The 23837-nt window shown below is 45.4% G+C and overlaps 1 protein-coding gene across 1 annotated transcript in view; it reads right to left on the bottom strand.

The window, feature by feature from the left end:
* Nup210l (nucleoporin 210 like) overlaps window positions 1–23837 on the bottom strand; it is a 100700-nt gene that overhangs the window by 76648 nt on the left and 215 nt on the right. Inside the window, exons 2-7 of the mRNA XM_041655148.1 lie at window positions 22078–22214; window positions 12905–13036; window positions 11248–11341; window positions 10111–10261; window positions 4309–4441; window positions 2579–2737 (exon numbers count right to left, since the gene is read on the bottom strand). Of these exons, the coding sequence (XP_041511082.1) occupies window positions 2579–2737; window positions 4309–4441; window positions 10111–10261; window positions 11248–11341; window positions 12905–13036; window positions 22078–22214 (806 nt within the window). The remainder of the gene's footprint in view (window positions 1–2578; window positions 2738–4308; window positions 4442–10110; window positions 10262–11247; window positions 11342–12904; window positions 13037–22077; window positions 22215–23837) is intronic.

Below are 23837 nucleotides of genomic sequence, written 5' to 3'. Positions count from 1 at the left end.
CTAAGGAAGTTATCTGAGCCAGTACTGGGTACAAAAAGAAAGATGAGCCACCGAAGAAAAAAGTAAATGTACAAACAAAACTACACACACGCACACACACACACACACACACACACACGCCTGTGTTTCATTTTCTTTGGAAAACCAAAACTTAAATATGAACACTTCTGAGAAAAGCCTGAGGACAGCCCAGCAAGTTGGCTCAACAGTAACATGCAGCTGCTGCTAAGTCTGAAGCTAAGCTTGATCCCCAGGACCCACACGGTAGAAGGCTGGCTCCCACAACTGTCACCTGACTACACACACATGCACAAGCACACGCACACACACACTGCTGTGAGAACACGCACACACACTGCTGTGAGAACACGCACACACACTGCTGTGAGAACACGCACACACACTGCTGTGAGAACACACACACACACACACTGCTGTGAGAACACGCACACACACTGCTGTGAGAACACGCACACACACACACTGCTGTGAGAACACGCACACACACTGCTGTGAGAACACGCACACACACATTGCTGTGAGAACACGCACACACACACACTGCTGTGAGAACATGCACACACACTGCTGTGAGAACACGCACACACACATTGCTGTGAGAACACGCACACACACACACTGCTGTGAGAACACGCACACACACTGCTGTGAGAACACGCGCACACACTGCTGTGAGAACACGCACACACACACGCTGTGAGAACACGCACACACACTGCTGTGAGAACACGCACACACACACACTGCTGTGAGAACACGCACACACACACACTGCTGTGAGAACACGCACACACACTGCTGTGAGAACACGCACACACACTGCTGTGAGAACACACACACACACTGCTGTGAGAACACGCACACACACTGCTGTGAGAACACGCACACACACACACTGCTGTGAGAACACGCACACACACACACTGCTGTGAGAACACGCACACACACTGCTGTGAGAACACGCACACACACACACTGCTGTGAGAACACGCACACACACTGCTGTGAGAACTGCCCTCCCCCACGTACTCCATCAGCAAACTTGCTGCCATCGGCTCCCTACAGCTCCACTTCCTTCTCGTGAATGTGCAGTCATGTGCCAGTTTCTCTTCTCTTAGGTTCTCTCTGGCAGAGGATGTCGATCAGCTGTCAGACTTGCCCAGCAAGATGAAACCTTGGGATCCATCCCCAGCACCACCTAACCCAAAGTGGTAGTGCCCACCTGCAGCTGTAGCGCTTGGGAGATGGGGAGGATAAAAACTCCTGGATATCATCTGCTACATCATGAGGCCAGCCTGGGCTACATGAGGCCTGTCTCTTCGTGTCTTTGTAATTTCTACCTGCTTTTCTTCTTTTCAAAACTGACAATGTGATCCAGACATCCTATACTAGTCTTTTACTTTTATTTATTTATTTTCTTATTTTAGTTATTTTTATTTTATGCGTATGAGTGTTTGCATGTCCCGTATGCAATAAGTGCCTGAGGAGGCCAGAAGAGATGATCAGATCCCTTGAAACTGAAGCTATAGCCACCATGAGAATACAGGAGTTGAACCTGGGTCCTCTGAAAGAGCAGCCAGTGTTCTTAACCACTGAGCCACGCCTCTAGTTCCATGTTTGTTTGTTTGTTTGAAGGTCTTGCAATGTAACAGCCCAGGCTGGCTGAGCGAACCGCAGTCCTGCCCTGGCCACCAGGAGTACCGTGCTTGGCGCCATAACCAGTTTAGGCTTTCAGCCATTTTTGGATTAGTCAGGAATTTGACATATATATATATATATAATTCTGCTAGGGAATCAGGGACACACCTGCCACTCAGATGGTGTCCAGGAAGCAACCATTCTTCTGTAGGTATGACATTTTAGATGCTTTAAGATGACTAACAGCTGGCCATGCTGACAAAGGAATACAATCCTAATATTAGAAAGTGAAACCGTGTCTCAAAAGAGAAAATTGTGTGTGGGTGTGCGAGTGTGGGTGCGGGTGCCCTCGGAGCCTGGAAGAAGGCAGAGGCCCTGGCGCTGCAGGTGCAGGTGCCCTCGGAGCCTGGAAGAAGGCAGAGGCCCTGGCGCTGCAGGTGCAGGTGCCCTCGGAGCCTGGAAGAAGGCAGAGGCCCTGGCGCTGCAGGTGCAGGTGCCCTCGGAGCCTGGAAGAAGGCAGAGGCCCTGGCGCTGCAGGTGCAGGTGTTCGGGAGCTACCTGACACGGGTGCTGACCTCAGGTCTTCTGGACCAGCAGCAAGTCTGTTAATTGCTGAGTCATTTCTCCAGTCTTATCATCACTTTTTAAGAATTTATTTATTTATTTAATGTGCACTGGTGTTTTGCCTGCATGCATGTCTGTGTGAGAGAGCTGGAGTCCCTGGAACTGGGCTTACAACAGTTGTGAGCTGCCATGAAGGGGCTGGAATCGAACCCAGGTCCTCTGAAAGGGCAGCAAGAGCTCTTAGCCTCCCTTCAGCCCCACCCCATAATCATTTTTAACAAGGTATTTTACCAAGAACCGTGCCTACTATGCTCAGAGAAGTTTAGACTGGCCACTAAAATTGACAAAAGGATACTTTTGTGGACAAAGACCAGGTTAGTTTGGCCCAGCTGGAGAGCGGTGACTGTGGCTGTTTTCTCATCCAGCAGAGCCACTTTCCCAGAAGTAGAGCAGTTATTCGCGCATCTGTGGTCCTGCAATTCCAATGTGTAATGTTCCAGGGGAAATTTCACCTCTGCAAGACATGAAAGACACATGAACCGTCCACGACAGTGGTGTCCAGTGTAGTGTGAGGGAGACAGACAGATACATGTAACCATCCAGGACAGTGGTGTCCAGTGTAGTGTGAGGGAGACAGACAGACACCTGTAACCATCCAGGACAGTGGTGTCCACTGTAGTGTGAGGGAGACAGACAGACACCTGTAACCATCCAGGACAGTGGTGTCCATTGTAGTGTGAGGGAGACAGACAGACGTCCAGGACAGATCTGCCATAGCAGGCAGGATCCCTTTGTGGTCCCTTCTTTTTCTTTCTTTCTTTCTTTCTTTCTTTCGTTGTTTTTTTTTTTCAAGACAGGGTTTCTTTGTAGCTTTGAAGCCTATCCTGGAACTAGCTCTTGAAGACCAGGCTGGCCTTGGATTCACAGATCCACCTGCGAATTAAAGGCATGTGCTATCACCTTCTGGGTTCTAGTCCCTTTTTCACAAGGATGAATCTGCACGGCCACTGGCAAGAAGGGATGCTCTGACCTAACTGGTAACTTATACACTTGAAAACTAGTGATCCACTGAGTTTGTGGCTGCACCCTTGTAATCCCAGCACCTAGAAGGAGAGACCAGAAGATCAGGAGTTCAAGGCTAGCCTCAGTTACCTGGGGAGTTTGAGGTCATCTGAGTTTAGCTGAGATACTGTCTCAAATGACAGCAACAGCTGGGCACGGTAATGTACACCTTTCATCCAAGTATACAGGAGGGAGGCAGGCGGATCTCTGTGAGCTCAAGGCCAGCCTGGTCTACAGAGAGAGTTCCAGGACAGTCAGGGCTGTGTAAAGAAGAAATAAACAAACAAGGCAATATAGGGGCTAAAGAGATGACTCAGTGGTTGAAGGTGTGCACTGCTCTTCCAGAGGAGTAGGGTTCAGGACACAGTATCCACATCAAGTAGCTCATAACAACCTGTACTCCAGCTCCAGGGGATCTACTGCCCTCTTCAGGTCTCTGTGTGCATCTACACTCACATGTACACATAACCACACACAGATATATACATATATACATAATTAAGATTAAAATACATCTTTGTAAAAACAGCAACAGAAAAGCAAAAAAACCTGGTGACCTGGGCAGATCACCACTAAGCAAGCAAAGGACTAAGTTAACAGAGATCAGATAACTTTTTTGTTTGTTTGTTTGTTTTTCGAGACAGGATTTCTCTGCGTAACAGTCCTAGCTGTCCAGGAACTTGCTTTGTAGACCAGGATGGCCTCGAACTCACAGAGATCCACCTGCCTCTGCCTCTCGAGTGCTGGGATTAAAGGTGTGCGCCACCACCGCCCAGCCAGATAAGCTTTTCTCACTTCCCCTATCAGCTGAAAATTCTGGGCTGTCACCTTAACAGTGAGTGCAAATGCTGAAGCTAAGTGTCATAACTAAAGCTGAATTATGTCAATAAGCTCTTTGGAATATGCAGATTTCAGGTACTTAGAAGCATTTTCCCACAACATCTGAAACGCAAAGAAGTGGTCTGGCCATGATTTGTGCACCAGGAAGAGGCATGAGTCCGAGGGAAAGCTACGCCGTCTTACCTGTCATTCTTCCCTGAACCATTTTTGCAACCTGGTATTTAATATAGGCTCCTACTAAGAGATACGTATCGTGAGATGGTATAAGAAATATGTTCTCCAGAACAAGCAGACGGATCAAGGCTGCCGAGACTTTCTAAAAGAGGAAGAAGAAAATTTCCATAGGCAAAAGTCATTACGCTCCCACCCTTGTTCAGAGCCTACTTTTTAAAAAACGATTTATATATTTGTATGTTATATGCATTGGAGTTTTGCCTGCATGTCCGTGTGAGGGTGTCAGATCCCCTGGAACTGGAACTACAGACAATTGTGAGCTGCCATGTGGGTGCTGGGAATTGAACCTGGGTTTGGAAGAGCAGCTAATGCTTTTAACTGCTGGGCCAGCTCTCCAGCCCGATTCTTATTAAAAGCCAGCATTGTTCTACCCCAGCATCAGTTTATTGGGTTGTCTAGTAGGATGCACACACAGTTGTTCTTGGTCATGTAAATTAAATGCTTACCTAAGTTAAATGTATCTAATACATTACTATATATATATGGTCTTTTGAAACAGGGTTTCTCTGCCCTGGAATTTGCTCTGTAGGCCAGGCAGGCCTGGAACTCACAGAGATCTGCCTGCCTCTGCCTCCTGAGTGCTGAGCTTAAAGGCCTGCGCCACCACTGCCCAGCTGTTACTTATAATTTATAAATACATTACAATAGGAAGCTGGGTATGATGCTACAAGGCTATAATTCCACTATTTAAGATCCTGAGACACGGCTGGGCGGTGGTGGTGCATGCCTTTAATCCCAGCACTCGGGAGGCAGAGGCAGGCGGATCTCTGTGAGTTCGAGACAAGCCTGGTCTACAAGAGCTAGTTCTGGGACAGGCTCCAAAACCACAGAGAAACCCTGTCTCAAAAAACCAAAAAAAAAAAAAAAAAAAAAAAAAAAAAAAAAAAAAAGAGCCGGGCGGTGGTGGCGCACGCCTTTAATCCCAGCACTCGGGAGGCAGAGGCAGTCGGATCTCTGTGAGTTCGAGACCAGCCTGGTCTACAATAGCTAGTTCCAGGACAGGCTCCAAAACCACAGAGAAACCCTGTCTCGAAAAACCAAAAAAAAAAAAAAAAAAAAGATCCTGAGACAGGAGGATCAGAAGTTTGAGGCCAGTTTGTCTACAAAGAGGGACTCTACCTTAAAAACCAAAATAGACCCAGAGCTGAGGAGATGGCTTAGCCAGCACAGCCCTTGCAGACAAGCATGAGGAGCCGAGGGCAGGCTAGTGTGTTTGTCATCCAAGCTCGAGGGAGTGAACAGCTGGATCCCCAGGAACAACCTGATCAGTAAGCCTCAGGTCACTGAGATTCTGACTCCAGAAAGAAGGGGAGTGGCTCTTGAAGGGCATCTAAGGACAGCCTCTGGTCTTCACAACCACACCAGAGGAAAACCCACACTAAAACAAGTAAGTAAGTAAATAACAGTTGAGGGTATAGCTTAGTAGTAGAGTACATGTATGCAATCCCAGTACTAGGTGGCTGAGCTTGGAGGATCACTGTCAGTCTGAGGCCAGCCTGGGCTACAAAGTGAATTCCAAGCTAGTCTGGACTACAGAGGAAGATCCTGTCTGGAAAACCTATGGACACAGTGGGACACGCCTTTAATTCTAACACTTGGGAGACAGAGGCATGAGGCTCTCTGTGAGTTCAAGGCTAGCCTGGTCTATATAGTGAGCTCAGAACAACCAGAGCTACAGAGAGAGACCCTGTCTCAAAAGAAAAACAAAACAAAAACCTAAAAAACAGAGGCTGAGAAATGGATCAGTTGTTACATGCTTGCTGTGCAAACTTGAAGATCTAAGTTTAGTTACCAGTACCCATGTAAAACAGTTGGGCACAGTGGATTGCAGAGCTAGGGAAGCAGAAAGTCAGGAGGATGTCTGGGCCTTGCAGGGCCCAGCCAGTCTAGCCAACCCAGTGAGCTCTAGTCTCAGTGAGAGAGACTCTGTCTCAAAAACTACGGTGGAGAAATGACTGCAGAAAGACACCCTAACATCCACCTCTGGCATCCACACATGTCAGCACAAACACATACCTACATTAAATCAATTAGTTAATCTTTGGGTAAATATAAGTACATTGCAACAAAACTAAGGATTCAAAAGAGGCTCATGAAGCTATGAGCTGACCCAGTGAGTGAGGCTCCTGTCAAGCAAGCCTGCGGGATCTAAGTTTGAGCCCTTCAACCCACATAAAGATGGGCAGAAGGGGACAGACGCCACAACACTGTCCTCCAACCTTCACACAAGTGCTACTAACAAACAAACAAATTAAAACATTTTAAAACAGAAGTTTAGAGCCACATGGTAGCTCTTCCAAAGGTGCTGAGTTCAATTCCCAGCAACCAACCACATGGTGGCTCACAACCATCTGTAATGAGGTATGGTGCCCTCTTCTGGCCTGCAGACATACACACAGACAGAATATTGTATACATAATAAATAAATAAATATTAAAAAAAAAAGAAAAATGAAGTTATGCTGGAGAGATGGCTCAGAGGTTAAGAGCACTGGCTGCCCTTCCAGAGGTGCTGAGTTCAATTCCCAGCAACCACATGGTGGCTCACAACCATCTACAGTGGGGTCTGGTGCCTGCAGGCATACATGCAGACAGAATACTGAATACATAATAAATAAATTTAAAAAAAAAAGAAAAATGAAGTTAACGGCAAGTCACTAATAAATGCCAGCAAACCAAATAATGGTGAGACAGGCAAAGACCGGGGTTCTTGGAAGATGCAGCACCCCATGTTCCAAGTCCTTTCATTTGATCACAAAAGATAAAGTTCCAGATGGCCACTTATGCAAGACAGCGTACATCGCTTTGTATCTTTTGTTTTGGATGGGCTCTCACTTATGTGGCCCAGACTTCAAACTCACTATGCAGTCGTCCATCTGGATTTCTTTTTTTTTTTTAAGATTTATTTATTTATTATGTATACAGTGTTCTGTGTGCATATATGACTACGCACCAGAAGAGGGCACCAGATCTTCCTACAGATGGTTGCAAACCACCATGTGGTTGCTGGGAATTGAACTCAGCTCCTCTGGAAGGGCAGCCAGTGCTCTTAATCTCTGAGCCATCTCTCCAGGTGCGATCATCTGGATTTCTAAGCTGCATCCAAGGTTAAAACACTGATGGAGGAGATATCTCAGCAGAGTGCTGATGTACAAGCATTAGGACCTAAATTTGAACCCCAGCACCTACATAAAAGTTGGGTTCAGTGGCACACTCTTGTAATCTCTTGTAAGCACTGGGGAGATGGAGAAAGGAGTTTCCCTGGAATTCATCAGCTAGCTGAGCAGAAGAGCCCCAGGTTCAGTGAGAGAGCCTGTCTCAAAAGATAAGGTAGAGCGCTACTGTCTCCCTCTCATAATGTCCCCCAGATGCCATAAGCAAGCAGCTCTCTTGTTGTGGGATATTATTGTAAGGTGTGTTCATTTGTTCACACTGTGGAACATTTGTTTAATGATGCAAAGATGGGGTGCATTGTTTTATGTTGTACTTGCTTAACTCTGAAGCTGTGTTACTTGGCCTGTCTAAACACCTGACTGGTCTAAGAAAGAGCTGAACGGCCAATAGCTAGGCAGGAGAGAGGATAGGCAGGGTTGGTAGGCAGAGAATAAATAGGAGGAGCAATCTAGGCTGCTGGGCAATATTATTTTAAGCTGTGTGACTTTTGTTTATGCTGCATTTGTTTGACTTGGTGAAGCTGTGATTCTTTGCCCGTCTAAAAGAGCTGATGGTCCTAATAAAGAGTTGAAAGGCCACTGGCAAGGCAGGAGCAAGGATGGGCGGGGCTGGCAGACAGAGAGGATAAGCAGAAGGAAAAACAAGGAAGAGGAGGAGCAAGGAAAGAACAAGGGGAAGAGGCCAGTCAGCCAGGGAGTCAGAGTGAAAGTAAAATATACAGAAGTAAGAAAAGGAAGATGCACAGACAAGAGGTAGCTGGGATAACAAGAAAAGCTGGCTATAAACAAACCAAGCTAGAGCCGGGCGTGCATAACTAAGAATAAGCTCAGTGTGTGATTTATTCGGGAGCTATGTAGTGGTCTCTGCCAAAAGAGTAAGACATCACACTACTAGGCTCTAAAGAAAAGAAGAAGAGAAAGAGAACGCTAGGCTGGGGCCAGCCACCCAACCACACAACCAGCCAGAGTAAGAAGGGAAGACAGATAAATAGAACAAAGAAAGGTAAACAGCCCGGAGCCAAACGGTAGATGGAAGCTGGGCCATGGTGGTGATGCACGCCTTTAATCCCAGCACTCGGGAGGCAGAGGCAGGCAGATCTCTGAGTTGAGGCCAGCCTGGTCTACAGAGTGAATTCCAGGCCAGTCTGGACTACACAGAGAAACCCTGTCTCAAAAAAAAAAAAAAAAGAAAGAAAGAAAGAAAGAAAGAAAGCAAAAGATAGATGGGGTGATTTAAGAAAAGCTGGCTAGAAATAAGCTAAGCTAAGGTCAAGCATTCATAAGTAAGAATAAGTCTCCATGTATTTATTTGGGGGCTGAGTGGCAGGCGCCCAAAGAGTAAAAAAGAAAAAATCCCAACTACATTCTCCTTTCCATTCTCCTCCAATCATGGTTTCTGCCTCATCACAGGCTATAGAAATGGATTGATTCTCCAGCTGATTGGAGACTAAAACCAATTAGTGACCAAAACAATTATTTTTCCTATACTGAAAACTAAAAGGGGACCGGATTGATGTCTAGTGGTTAAGAACACTAGTTGCTCATGCAGGGGACCTGGGTTCAATTCCCAGAATCCTCTGTAACTCCAGTCCCTGGCATCTTCCTGCTTCCAAGAACATCAGGCACACATGTGGTGCACACACATGTGCATGCAAACACCCGTAACTTTAAATTAAAGACATTTTAAAATAATTTTTAAAAATTTAAATAACAAAAGCTTTGGATTGGGCATAGTAGTGCACACCTTTTTTTAAAAAATTTTTTCATGCCCACTGGTTTGCCTGTGTGAGGGCGTTGAATCCTCTGCAACAGGAGCTGCAGACAATTGTGAGCTGTCATGTGGGTGCTGAGAACTGAACCTGGGCCCTCTGGAAGAGCAGCCAGTGCTCCTAACTACTGAGCCATTTCTCCAGCCCTGGTAGTGCACAGCTTTAATCCCAGTACTCAGGAGGCAAAAGCTAAAGGATCTGTAGGTTGGAGACCAGCTTGGTCTACACAGTGAACTTTAAGCCATCCAGGACATCATAGAGAGACCCTATCTCAAAAAAAAAAAAAGTAGATATTTTTATTTTATTATTTTTTTGTTTTTGTTTTTTGAGACAGGGTTTCTCTGTGTAGCTTTGGAACCTGTCCTGGAACTCTCTCTGTAGACCAGGCTGGCCTCAAACTCACAGAGATCCGCCTGCCTCTGCCTCCCAGAGTGTTGGGATCAAAGGCGTGCGCCACCACCGCCCGGAGCAGTTAGCTATTTTTAACAGAGAATGTCAGTATATGGGGCGGCTCGATGGTGAAGCACTGCCTACCATGTACAAGGCATGGATTTAATCCTCAGCACCAGAGTCACACTGTGTAGCCCCGGCTGGCCTGGAATTCACTCTGTAGACCAGAGTGGCCTCAAACTCATAGAGATCCAGGCTTTGTCTCCTGAGCGCTGGGATTAGAGGGGTGTGACATCACAGGAGTTGTGAAATGGCTTCTTCAAAATGATGCCTATTGGCCCAGATAACAGCAAGTTAGTGGTGTCTACTCTATTCCCCACAGGAAGACTTCGGAAGGCTGTTTCTAGTGCCGCTGTTTACCTTGTAGAATGGCTCATAAATTCGGACTTTTACAACAGCAGCTCCAGTTCTCATCCCAGACACCAAAACCACGTCTCCTTGTCGCTCCTCTTTTTCCATCTCAACTATATAGTCAGGGGGAGAATATTCTGCTTCCGAGAATTTCAGGATCCTAGACACAAAGTAAGATTTGTCTCTAGTAGGAATAATAGTCTTCTAAACTTTAGTTTCTATGAAGTCTGTTCATGTAAACAGTTCTGAAATACCTTTGCTTACTTGTGGGCTTTTTGAAACAGTGTAGCACAGGCTGGCCTCGAACTTGGACTTGAAACAGTGTAACCCAGGCTGGCCTCCATAGATTTGCTATGTAGCAGAGGCTCGCCCTGGGTGACTACTACTTTCTTTTTTCAAGACAGGTTTTCTCTGTGTAGCCCTGGCTGTCCTGGCACTTGATATATAGACCAGGCTGGCCTCAAACTCAGAGATTCACCTGCCTTTGCCTCCTGAGTGGTAAAATTAAAAGTGTGCGCCACCACTGCCCTGCTCACCCTGAACTTCCAATCCCCCTGCTTCAGCACCTCCACCCCCAACTCCCAGTATTAGGATTATAGTTCTGTGCTACCAAGGCTGATTTGAGTTTTTAATTTCTGATTTCCAGAAGGGCTAGCCTATGGTTAAGACTGCTCTCGAACTATAATTTAGGCTGTCTGTGATATGTTCTTTGGTACTGAAAACAGAATGTTGTTGTTTTAATTTTTTTAAAGTGTTCCGACTGTGTAGCCCTGGCTGGTCTGGAACTCACTATGTAAACCAAGTTAGTTTTGAACTCACAGAGATCAGCTTGCCTCTGCCTTCTGAATGCTGGGACTAAAGGTGCTTGCTAAATCAACTGGCTAATGATCTCACTCAGTTTCAGCATGTGCCAACAGCTTGAGCTCACAGATCTCCCAACAGAGGCTCAAAAGAACTCTCATGTAGGTTCCCACATTTATCCCCTCTATCTTTCTATCAAAGATATTTGCCCTAGTGAATGTCTCTGTTTAAAACTTTCCGGACAGCAGGCTTATCAAGGCCCACACAGACGGCTGCTGTGCACAGGGTTTCACAGGGACGCGTCGTTGTCAGAGCAAGGTGGTTTATGTCGGGGTTCAGCTTTACCTAATTTTGCTAAACAGCTCTTCTCTGGCTGACTCGTTATCCTGGGCAATGCTCCACTCAAACACCATGCCTGCCAGAGTGCTGAACGTGTTCCCTGTAGGGCAAGCCAAAAGCAGTGAGATAGAGTCACATATTCCAAAACATATTCAGTGGAGTGATGGACTCCGCTGAAACACACGCATGAAGAAAACCCTTACAAAACAACGTGAGTGCGGCCTCCAACAGACTGGCATTTAATTATTTATTTAGGTTTTCGAGACAGGGTTTCTCTGTGTAACCCTGGCTGTCCAGGAACTAGCTGTGTAGACTAGGCTGGCCTCAAATTCACAGACCCACCTGCCTCTGCCCCCTGAGTGTTGGAATAAAGGTGTGCACCCCCATGGCCAGGCTCCAACAGACTTTCTAGAGTAGAATGGACCCATGTAGTCTCACTGCCAGCTGCACTTAACCCTGGTTCCTTCAAAACAAGTTGTCATAAAACTAGATTCTAAAAGTTATTTTTTCATGTCTTAAAAATTAGTCCAGTCTTGGGCTATGAGGTGGTGGGAAGGGAACTCACAGTGGGAGCCTGACTGCCTGAGTGCCATCTAGTGATGGTGGAAGGAGAGGGCTGTCCTCCAATCTCCACATGCACGCCACAGCGTACATGCATGCCACAGCGTACATGTGCATGTGTGCACTCACACAGACAACACAGTAAAAGAAAATTTAAAAACCTGTTTACTGAATAATTTACAAGTATAGCAGTGATGACTTTTTAAATATCGTTTTACATCAGTATAGCATATTTAAGGCAACGTATCAGGTGGTGGTGGCGGCACAGTGGTGGGCTGATCTCTGTACATTGGAGGACAGCTTGGTCTATATAGTGAGTTCAGCCAATAGGTGCTGAGATACCAGCCCATTGGGGCGTGGTCTCTCTCTCTTTAAAAAAGCTGCCACTGCCCTCCGCTTGCTCTCTGGCTTCAGCGACTAGGCTCCCTTCCTGATTGCACATAGGGCTGTTGTCTGGGATGGTGATCTGTAAGTTTTTCCCACTTAAATAAATAACCATTCTATTAATCATAATTCCACACTGGTGGGGGATTGTTTGTGACTTACGCCTTCACAGACCCGACCAATTTTTTTTTTTTTTTTTTTTTTTTTGGTTTTTCAAGACAGGGTTTCACTGTAGCTTTAGAGCCTGTCCTGGAACTAGCTCTTGTAGACCAGGCTGACCTCGAACTCACAGAGATCCGCCTGCCTCTGCCTCCCGAGTGCTGGCATTAAAGGTGTGTACCACCACTGCCCAGCCTGACTAACTTTTTTTAAAAAAACTTTTAATGATTTATTTAACTCTATTCTTGTGGAACTGCATTTTCAGACAGTTGTGAGCTGCCATGTGTGTGCTGGGAACTGAACCCGGATCCTCTGGAAGAACAATCAGTGCTCTTAACTGCTGAGCCATATCTCCAGCCCCCTAATTTCTTTTAAAGTCCAGAAATAACTAGAAATAATATAAGTAGTTTTGTTTTTGTTTTTTTGTAAGAAGGCAGCTAATACACTGAACTACTTTCCGCACTGCCAAGCCTCCTGCATGTGAGCCCCAGATGAGAAAACAGGTCACATTCACAATCTGCTAGCAGTTTCTGAGCTCAGCCCTCCTCCGACCCCTTACCTTGAGCATCCAGAGCCCTCACCATCAGCTCCAGGGGCGCGTCGTCCACATACAGCTCCCGGGTGCGAGACACAATTTCTATGCTGTCTATAACACCGACCTTAACATCACAGCGCAGTTCATGGTCAGTCACTGCAAGGGACAAAGAGCTGGCTATTTAAGGAAATTTGTCACCAATCTATAAATGTCTCAAATACTCAGAGTTTAAAGGTTATACAGGCCAGCAGCCAGAGCTATGTAGAGAGACTGCCTCAAAAAAATCAAAAAAAAAAGGAAGCTCTGTTTCATGACAGGGCTGCATGGGGAAATGTCCTGCTGAGCCTGAGGATGAGAGAACTGAATTTTTTTTTTTAATTTTAAATTTTATTTTATGTGGATAGGTGTTTTGGCTGCATGTAAATCTATGTACTATGTTCATGCAGTGCCTCAGGAGGCCAGAAGGAGATTTTGGATCCCCTGGAATTGGAGTGCAGGTGGAGTGCTCTTCCAGAGGTCCTGAGTTCAATTTTCAGCAACCACATGATGGCTCCCAAACGTCTCTAATGAGATCTAGTGCCCTCTTCTGGCATGAAAGCATAATGCAGTCAGAAAGACAGTATATATAATAAATAAATATATATTAAAGAGAGAGAGGGATGCTTCTCCGCTAAGAGCTGTGTGTCAGGCCCATCCCTGAATTCCTGCAGAATTATATGCTAATGTTTCTTGTATGCCAAGTTCCTAACCAATCCAAAAAGGCCTGAAAGATATACGGGTTGCAGTGACTGATACCTAGAATCCTGGCATCTTAAGAGTCTAAGGCAAGAAGATTGCCGCTGCCCGTTCAACCAGCCTGAGCTGCTATACAGCAAGGCTCTGTCACAGAAAATCCCACAGCGTGTGTCACTGAGGGACCTGTTTTACTCCTTGTCTTTTTTTCTTCAAAACATGATGTGGTTCATTTAATGCAGCAGTGATTTTTTTCTTTTGCAACAAAAGTTGGTGGTGAGAGTTCTTTAAAACATATATTTAAATAACTTTACATTTACATATAACATCTTAGAAAAAAAAGCAGAGAACTCAATCCCACACACCTCAGAACCCCAAGCACACATTGCAAAACAGAATAACACATTATTAAAAGAGACAAAGGACTCAACAGATTTTGCCTGTTGGTTTGTTAATGGGGAGGGGATGCCACAGGTGGCTCACATTTTGGGTTAAGGAGGGCTCTTTATTACCACTTTTGTGTTTGCTAAAACTAATATATAAAAATTGTATATATAAGTTTTGAAGGAAACCAGACTTTGAAGTTTCTGTACAGTTCCTGATTTTTACAAGAGTTCCTTCTGAGTTCAGGCTCCCGTACCAATGCCTGCGCCAGATCCTGGTCCTGGGAGAGAGAGGGAGAAGAGTCAAGGTTGTGGAGAGGGAGCAGTAGGCTTTGGGCAGTATGTACCAGGTAAGGTGGGCTCTTGGAAGTGACAATTAACAATGTTGTGGACTATGTGAATAGTAAGGGGGAGGGGCCGCAATGGCTTCTTTCCTGAGGGGCTCAAGTCTACACAGTTGTCTCTGGGGGCAGGGCTCCCTGTTTGGATATACAGTCTTCTGGAAGCTTAAAGATGTCATGAAATCATAATGTAGAAAACTGAACTCCTAGTGGCACTGAAGAAGCAGGGATGACAGAGCACACAGACCTTCCCACAACGTGCCGGCTCGAGGGGACTTAGGAACGAGCAGAGGGAGCAAGAGTGACGCTGGTGGGGAAAGCAAGGCCACCAAGCTGAGATCTAGAGAGGTCTGGAGCTGAAATCAAACCTGACAGGCTGCAGGGATCAAAGGGAGCAGCTCCACTTATTAGACATCTTATCCAAATCCCAGCACTTGAGAGGTAGAGGCAGGCAGACCTCTGAGTTTGAGTCCAACCTGGTCTCCAGAGTGAGTTCCCAGGACAGTCTGGGCTACACAGAAAACCCCTGCTTCAAAAAAAAAAAAACAAAAAAAAAAACAAAAAACAACAACAACAACAAAAAAAAACCACAAAAAACCCCAAAAAACAAAAAAACAAAACCAAGCCTAAACCAAACCCAAACCAACCAAACAACTCCCCTGCCCCGGAGAAAGACATCTTATCTTATAAAGTCATTGCAGTGTTTCTAGTGGAAGGACTGTAACTTAGGTCACCCATGTGGGGAAGTGGGCAAGTGCAGCGAGGTCTGTCAGGAGGATTTGCTAAGAGGCACAGGGATGGACTAGGGGGACCGTAGCAATGCAGAATAGTTATGAAATTGAGATTCCTTTTGGGGTGTGAAGCATCTGAAGGGAAGAGATGCCAGCCTCATGGGTAGAGGGTTTGAGGATGGGTAGAGCTGAGAAGCAATGTTTGATATTCCTTGTCTTTTTTTTAAAAAATATTTATTTATTTTATTATGTATATAATATTCTGTCTGTGTGTCTGCCTGCAGGCCAGAAGAGGGCATCAGACCTCATTTCAGATGGTTGTGAGCCATCATGTGGTTGCTGGGAATTGAACTCAGGACCTTTGGAAGAGCAGGCAATGCTCTTAACCACTGAGTCATCTCTCCAGCCCCCTATTCCTTGTCTTTTTAAGTGGAATTTTGTTTTGTTTTGTTTTTGAGACAGGGTTTCTCCATTGCTTTTGGAGCCTGTCCTGGAACTAGCTCTTGTAGACCAGGCTGACCTTGAACTCAGAGATCCACCTGCCTCTGCCTTCAGCTGCAGTGCACGCGCTACCACTGCCCGGCTTAAGTGGAATTTTAAAAAATATTTTAGAAAACGAGGGTAACAGGTTTTTGGCTGGTTTGTTTTGTTTGTTTGTTTTTTGAGACAGGATTTCCAAGTAGCTATGGAGCCTGTCCTGGAACTTGCTCTGTAGCCCAGGCTGGCCTCGAACTCACAGAGATCCACCTGTCTCTGCCTCCCGAGTGCTGGGATTAAAGGTTGACCACCACCACCCAATGGTTGTTTTTTTTTAATTTATTTATTTAGGTAAGTAAAATGGCAGTACTGTATGGGAACTGTACTAATGAGCCTCTAATCTGTGTGTAGCGGTCAGAGGACAACTTGAAAGCATGGGTTCCTTCCCACACGTGGATGCCTGAGATCAAACTCAAGCTGTCCGACTTGGCAGCAAAGACCTCTGCCCACTGCGCCACCTGACCAGCCCTCTGGGTTTTGTTTGTTTGTTTGTTGTTCCCACCTCTTTGGACTCTGAATTCCGATTTTTGTTTTGTTTTTAGTTGCTTTATTTCCTTAAGACAGGGTCTCGATGCTGGGCAGTGGTGGTGCACGCCTTTAATTCCAGCACTCAGGAGGCAGAGGCAGGAGAATCTCTATGAGTTCGAGGCCAGCATGGTACAAGAGCCAGTTTCAGGACAGTCTCTAAAGCAACACAGAGAAACCTTGTCTTGAAAAACAAAACAAAACAAACAAAAAGACAGGGTCTCATTGTGCAACCCTGGCTGACTGGGAATTCAAAAAGCCTCTGGTATGTGTTGTTTAGGTTTTTGAGACAGTCTCACTATGGAGTCCAGGGTGGATCTCCATAGTGATTTATGATCCTCCTGCTTCTGTTTCCTGAGTGCTGGGATTATAGGCCCATGATGCCATGCCCGGTAACAGATTTTTACTTCAGAAAACACTGTCTTTTTTTTACACAGGAGACATTAAGAACTGAATTTAACTGTAACTCCAGCACCCAGGGAAGAAGCATGTGGACCTCAAGTTAAAGGGCACCCTGAGTTACACACACACAATAAATCCTAGGCCAACCTGGTAACATAAACTAAGACCCCAGTGCAAAAAAGAAATTGAATTTGCCATACTGAAACTACTTTATGTGTTTGGGCGTTTTGCCTGTATATATGCTTTGTGCCATGGACAAGCACTACCCTTGGAGGCCAAAAAGGGACGAAGGCCCCTGGAACTGGAGTTATGGAAGGCTCTGAAGTGCCCTGTGAGTGCTGTGAATTGAATCTTGAGTCTCAAAAGAGCGGCCAATGCTCTGGCTTCTTAGCTGCCTCTCCAGCCCTAAAATGGCTTTTCATGTGGACGGGGCTGGACAAACAAGAGGACACACAAAAGACGATGAAGGTCAGGCTTTGGCGAAAACTATTCCTACGTGTGTGGACATGTGTGTCATAGCAGGCATGTAGATGTTAGTGGACAATTCTGTGACTTGGTTCTCTCCTTCCGCCTTTACATGGGTTCCAGAGATCAAACTTAGGCTGTCAGGCTTGGTGCCTTTACTCACCAAGCCATCTCACCAGCCCAGGTCTGCCTTTCTGACAGCAAAGTTACAAATAAACAAGGAGAGATGTCTAGAATGAGCCCAGACTGGAGCTGAAGCTATCAGCATGAGTCCACACCATTTTAATCATATATATGCAGCTAGACACATACAGAAATAAGTACAGAGACGTGCACACACAGGCTGGCATATGCAAGTTTCTCCCTTAGCTCCGTCTCATAGGAGAACCTAGAAACGGGGACACTCCCTTAGCAACAAGCACACTAGCATCTAGAACTTGCTGTCTAAATATAACTCTAGAGCTCAAAAGCAAGGAAGTGCTGTGCTAGGAATATAGCTTAGTTGCTAGAGTTTTTGACTAGCATGAAAGAAGCCTAGGGCTTGATCTCCAGCACTGCAAAAATACAGCCCAGTGGTGCACACTTGGAATCCTAGGGCTGGGGATGGGGAGGCAAAGGGACCAGAAGTTCAAGGTCAAGTTTAGCTATATAGTAACCAGAGGCTAGAAGTAGCTATATGAGACCTTATCTTTAAAAGGGGGGGGGGAGTTCCATAAAAAAATACCAAAAATAAGGGCACATTCAAAGGACACAGGAGCTAACCTGCAGGATACCACAAGTAGAAAATATGAATTCCCACAGTATTAATTTTCTTTCCAAGGCTGTGACAAATCACCAAGACCAAAACCAACTAAAGGGCAGGAAAGACTTTTTCATCTTATAGACTATAATCCATCATTGAGAGCAGTCTAAACAGGAACCTAAGTAGGAATCTGAACCAGAAATCATTAAGGAACATTGACTCACAGGCTCATATAGAGGATGGGACCATTGCCCAGGGGATGGTGTCACCCACAGAGGTCTGGCCCCTCGGACATCAATTAACAACCTAGACAGGACAATCTGAGCACGCAGTCCTTCAGTTGATTCCCTTCTCAGGTGACTCGCTTAGGCCATGTCAAGCTGACAGTTAAAACTAACTAGGACCCTGTCCCCACATAGCTAAGTCCACACTGATGCAAGTAGCTGAGAAAGGTTCTCAATGGGGAGATGCTATATGGAAGATGTAAGACTTCTTTCTTTCATTATACTAACCACTAAACATAGAAGAGATGACGGAAAGGAAGTTCCAGGCTTTGGAGCCTGTCCTGGAACTAGCTCTGTAGACCAGGCTGGTCTCAAACTCACAGAGATCCGCCTGCCTCTGCCTCCCGAGTGATGGGATTAAAGGCGTGAGCCACCACCGCCCGGCTATAAAAGAACTTTAGGAGGCATCACAATCCCTGATTTCAAACTCTAATACAGAGCTACAGTACTGAAAACAGCCTGGCATAATAACAGACAGGGGGAACAATGGAACCAAATAGAAGACCTGGATATCAATCCACACATCTTCGAACACCTAATCTTTGATAAAGAAGCAAAAAATATCAAATGGAAAAAAGAAAGCATATTTAACAAGTGGTGCTGGTATAATTGGATATCAACATGTAGAAGAATGAAAATAGACCCATATCTATCACCATGCACAAAACTCAAGTCCAAATGGATCAAAGATCTCAACATAAAGCCAGCCACACTGAACTTTATAGCAGAGAAAGTGGGAAGTACACTTGAACGCATTGGCACAGGGAACCACTTCCTAAATATACCCCAGCAGCACAGACACTGAGAAAAACAATTAATAAATGGGACCTCCTGAAACTGAAAAGCTTCTGTAAAGCAAAGGACATGGTCAACAAGACAAAATGACAGCCTACAGAATGGGAAAAGATCTTCACTAACCCCACATCAGACAGAGGTCTGAGCTCCAAAATATACAAAGAACTCAAGAAATTGGTCACCAAAGGATCACATAATCCAATAAAAAATGGAGTACAGATCTAAACAGAGAACTCTCAACAGAGGAATCTAAAATGGCTGAAAGACACTTAAGGAAATGTTCAACATCCTTAGTCATCAGAGAAATGCAAATTAAAACAACTCTGAGATTCCATCTAACACCTGTAAGAATGGCCAACATCAAAAACACTGATGACAACTTATGCTGGGGAGGTTTTGGGGAAAAGGGAACACTTCTGCATTGCTGGTGGGAATGCAAGCTGGTACAACCCCTTTGGATGTCAGTGTGGCCATTTCTCAGAAAATTAGGAAACAACTTTCCTCAAGACCCAGTAATACCACTTTTGGGTATATATCCAAAGGATGCTCAATCATGCCACAAGGACATGTGATCAACTATGTTCATAGCAGCTCTGTTTGTCATAGCCAGAACCTGGAAACAATCTAAATGCCCCTCGACCAAAAAATGGATAAGGAAAATGTGGTACATTTACATAATGGAGTACTACACAGCAGAAAAAAAATAACGGCAGCTTGAATTTTGCAGAAAAATGGATGGAGCTAGAAAACATTATTTTGAGTGAGGTAACCCAGACACAGAAAGACAATTATCACATGTACTCACTCATAGGTGGTTTTTAAACATAAAGCAAAGAAAGCCAGCCTACAAACCACAATCCCAGAGAACTTAGACAACAATGTGGACACTAAGAGAGACTTATATAGATCTAATCTACATGGGAAGTAGAAAGTAGAAAAAGACAAGATCTCCTGAGTAAATTGGGAGCATGGGAACCTTGGGGGAGGATTGAAGGAGGGAGGGGAATGGCAGGGAGGGGAACAGAGAAAAATGTAGAGCTCAATAAATATCAATAAAAATGTATAAAAAATAAAAATTAAAAAAAGAGCTAGCGGAACTAGCACAAACCAAGGCTGAGTATTCATAATTTAAAAAAAAAACCCAAATACCAGAAAGTAGTGGTGCATGCCTCGAGTCCCAGGGGACAGAGGCAGGTGGATCTCGTGAGTTCAAGACCAGCTTGGCCTACAGAGTGAGTTCCAGGAAAGAAAGGAACACACAGAGAAACCCTGCTTCGAAAAGCCAAGTAAACAAAAGAAACCCAGCTGTGGCTGTGCACGCCTTCAATTTTAGCACTTGGGATGCAGAGGCAGGAAGATCTCTGTGAATTTGAGGCCAGCCTGGTCTACATAGGGAGTTTTCGGCTAGTCAGGGTTATGAAGTGAAACCCTGTCTAAAAACAAAAAACAAAAACCACAACACACACACACACACACAAACACACACACACACAAAACCATAGGTAAGCTTGCTCCCCAACTTGACAATCTGAGCTCAAGTCTGGGGGCCCACATGGTACAAGGCAAGAACCAACTCCTAACAGCTGTCCTCTAACCTCCACACGCATGTCATTTCCTACACACCACCTCCCCCACACATAAATGTAACTAAAAATGCTTTTAGGCAAAGTATGACACATGTCTTTATTCCAGCACCTGGGAGTCAGAGACAGGTAGATCTCTATGAGTTTGGGAGAAACCTGGTCTACATAAGTGAAACTGTGTCTCAAAAATCAAACACACACACAAAAAAACAACCAAAATTAATAGAATGGAAAATTATGCCATGAAGTTTTACAACCATATTCATTTTACATGTGTGTGCACACACGAGCGTGCACAGGGGCACATGTCATGTCTGTTGTCCACGAGGAAGGAGAGCGACACCTGTGGCTCCAAAGACTTTAATAACTCACCACATCAGTGCTCTCTGATCCTTGCAGCCCTGACCAGTCAGGACGAGGACTCAGAAGCCTCACTTCCCCTGACAGCCCGGGCAGGTACAGAAGTGGGGTTTATAAGCAGAAAAGCCACAAACATTTGTTGCCAAGTTACAGCTTTCACCCCTCAGGAGCCAAAGACTGGGGACTTTCCCTATGTTCCGTCACTGTTAACCAAGACAGAGTGCCCAGCCAATCAGCCTCATTTCTTCTTCCTGTTGTTAGAAACAGCTGTAATGTTTTAGAGAACTAGAGGCATAACAGACGGTTTCTAGTGTCTAGGAGGGGTTGATCAGCCATTGGAAAGCTCCCAGTTCCCCTAGGGCTTGGGAACCTGAACTTTGTTTCACCCTACAGGTAAAATGGAGTCTCCTGTCAAAATGGCAGTACTTAGCCGGGCAGTGGTGGCGCACGCCTTTAATCCCAGCACTTGGGAGGCAGAGGTAGGCGGATCTCTGTGAGTTCGAGACCAGCCTGGTCTACAAGAGCTAGTTCCAGGACAGGCTCCAAAACCACAGAGAAACCCTGTCTCAAAAAACAAAAACAAAACCAAAAAAAAAAAAAAATGGCAGTACTTAAGCCAAGATGTTTTTGCCTGCTCCCTTCAGAGATCAGAGCACAACATTTAGGATTTGGTTCTTTTCCTCCTCCTTCAGGTTGTCAGGATGGACAGCAAGCATCTACTGGCCCACAGTATTATGATTTATATCAGAAATCTCTTTTCTTTAGGTTCTTAATACTTCAAGCACGATTGTGTCAATCATTTATATAAGACATTATCTTACTCATCTTTGCTTTTTTTATTAATTAATTTATTATATATACACATGCCAGAAGAGGGCACCAGATCTTATTATTGATGGTTGTGAGCCACCATGTGGTCGCTGGGAATTGAACTCAGGACTTCTGGAAGAACAACCAGTGCTCTTAACCACTGAGCCATCTCTCCAGGCCCTCATCTTTGCTTTTAACATAGCCTTTTTTTTTGCCAGGCATGGTGATGTACATCTTTAATCTCTGCATACCCGAGGGTAATGCAGGAGCACCTGTGAGATCAAGGCCAGCCTGGGTTACACAATGTGTACCAGGGCAAGGCAGGCCATTTCAAAATGCCAAATAAATGGCTGGACATGATGGTGCCCACCTTTGATCTTGGCACTCAGTAGGCAGAGGCCAGCCTGGTCTACATACGGAACTCCAGGCCAGCCAGGGCTACATAGTGAGACCCTGTCTCAAGGAAACAACAGTCACAAAACTAAACAAACAAATCCCATAACATACCTACTTCTCGAGCAAGAATAATGCTGCTGAGGCGGATTGGTTGGGTGGATTCAGCAACAAGAACAGCTCTTTGGGAACAAGAGGTGCCATTTTCATAAGAAGGCTCAATGGTTACTACATCGTGGTGAGTGGAATGCCTGCCAAAGCAAACAGTTTAGAGCATGAAATGCAAGCCAAGCAATGATGGCACAGGCCTCTAATCCTAGCACTCAGGGGCTGGAGAGATGGCTCAGACGTTAAGAGCACTGGCTGCTCTTCCAGAGGTCCTGAGTTCAGTTCCCACCAACCACATGGTGGCTCACAACCATCTGTACTGAGATCTCGTGCCCTCTTCTGGCATGTGGGCATACATGGAGGCAGAATGTTGAATACATAATAAATAAATAAATAAATAAAATCTTAGCGCTTGGGAGGCAGAGGCGGGTGGATTTCTGTGTGTTCGAGGCCAGCCTGGTGTACAAGAGCTAGTTCCAGGACAGCTAGTTCCAGGACAGCTAGTTCCAGGACAGCTAACCCTGTCTTGAAAAACCAAAGGGAAAAAAAAGAGCATGAAATGCCTGGGTCAAGGCAACATCTGGAAGAAAGGTCTGCACTCCTCCCATGCTACGTATGACTAGGTATGCCTTAAAGACAAGATTAAAACAGGAGAGTGATCTGTACCTTTTCCCAGTGGTTTCTCCTGCAAAGATCTAAAATGCTATATTCCTCCCAGGATGGCTAATAAAAAGACTCGCCAGACGGTGGAGGCACACACAATTAATCTCCAGCACTTAGGAGACAAAGGCAGGTTCCTAGATGCCCAGGGCTACACAGAGAAACCCTGCCTCAAAACAAAACAAAACAAAACAAAAAGACTCACACTGTGGGAAATAACACTGGGGCTATGTTTGCAACAAGATAGGACTTCTCTTATCCTGAGAAATGATTTCCTGAAAGCCCCAAAATTGAGGCGCTATCTAAGATGGAAAAGTTGCCTACTTCCTGAGACCAAACAAAAATACAACTCGCCTCAGATTCCAGGTCCTCTACAAGCCTAAATTCCTTATCCTTCCTCATGAACTGAGACTTGAAATTCTTGTACTCTGAGATAAAAACCTCACTGCTTCTCATGGAAGGCAGGAAAGGGGCTGGGGAAGCAGTTCCTCAGCAGAGGGCTTGCCTAGCGGCGTGTGCAAAGCCATAGTCCAACCTTCCGTTCTGCAAAGATACAGAAAGGGGAAATCTCTTTCATTTAGGATTATTTTAGTTAAACTCCCTTACAATTCTGGTAGCCGCATGACCTGCTATTGGGTTCTCTTAGAGTCGGGAAGGTCATTAACCCAGGACAAACTACCCCGTTTTCTTCCCTCTTCCGTTGCACCAGGGGAAGGGAGCTCTCCTCACACGGGCGGATCTCATTTTCAGGCATGATGATCGTTGTCTTGTTACTCTAGTTTTGTCGTTGCTCTCAGGGTCTTCTAATGTGGCTCTCACTTTATCTGTCTTTGTTTCCATTATAAATCCCTCAAATTGGGGGAAATACATGGCGGCAGTCGGGCATAGAGCTTGTCTGTGCCGACAGTTGCTTACATGGGCTGTCTCAGCAGGGAGGCAGATTCGCATGCTAGTACATTTCTTACTTAAAAGAGCCTCCAATTTAGGGTCTATTCCATCCAAGGATGCCACATCCAGGCCCCTGCACACTGTGGGACCACACCACATTCCTGTAAGCCCGTCCCTCTTCACTGTGTGTGTGTGGGGGGGGGGGGGGGGGACAAGAT

The sequence above is a fragment of the Microtus oregoni genome, unplaced genomic scaffold, assembly GCF_018167655.1.
Source record: "Microtus oregoni isolate MIOR12 unplaced genomic scaffold, Mior012 000007F_ref0000211, whole genome shotgun sequence".
NCBI classification, from domain to species: Eukaryota; Metazoa; Chordata; class Mammalia; order Rodentia; family Cricetidae; genus Microtus; species Microtus oregoni.
The sequence above is the reverse complement of the archived record's forward strand: the minus strand, read 5'-3'. Positions and strand labels throughout refer to the sequence as shown.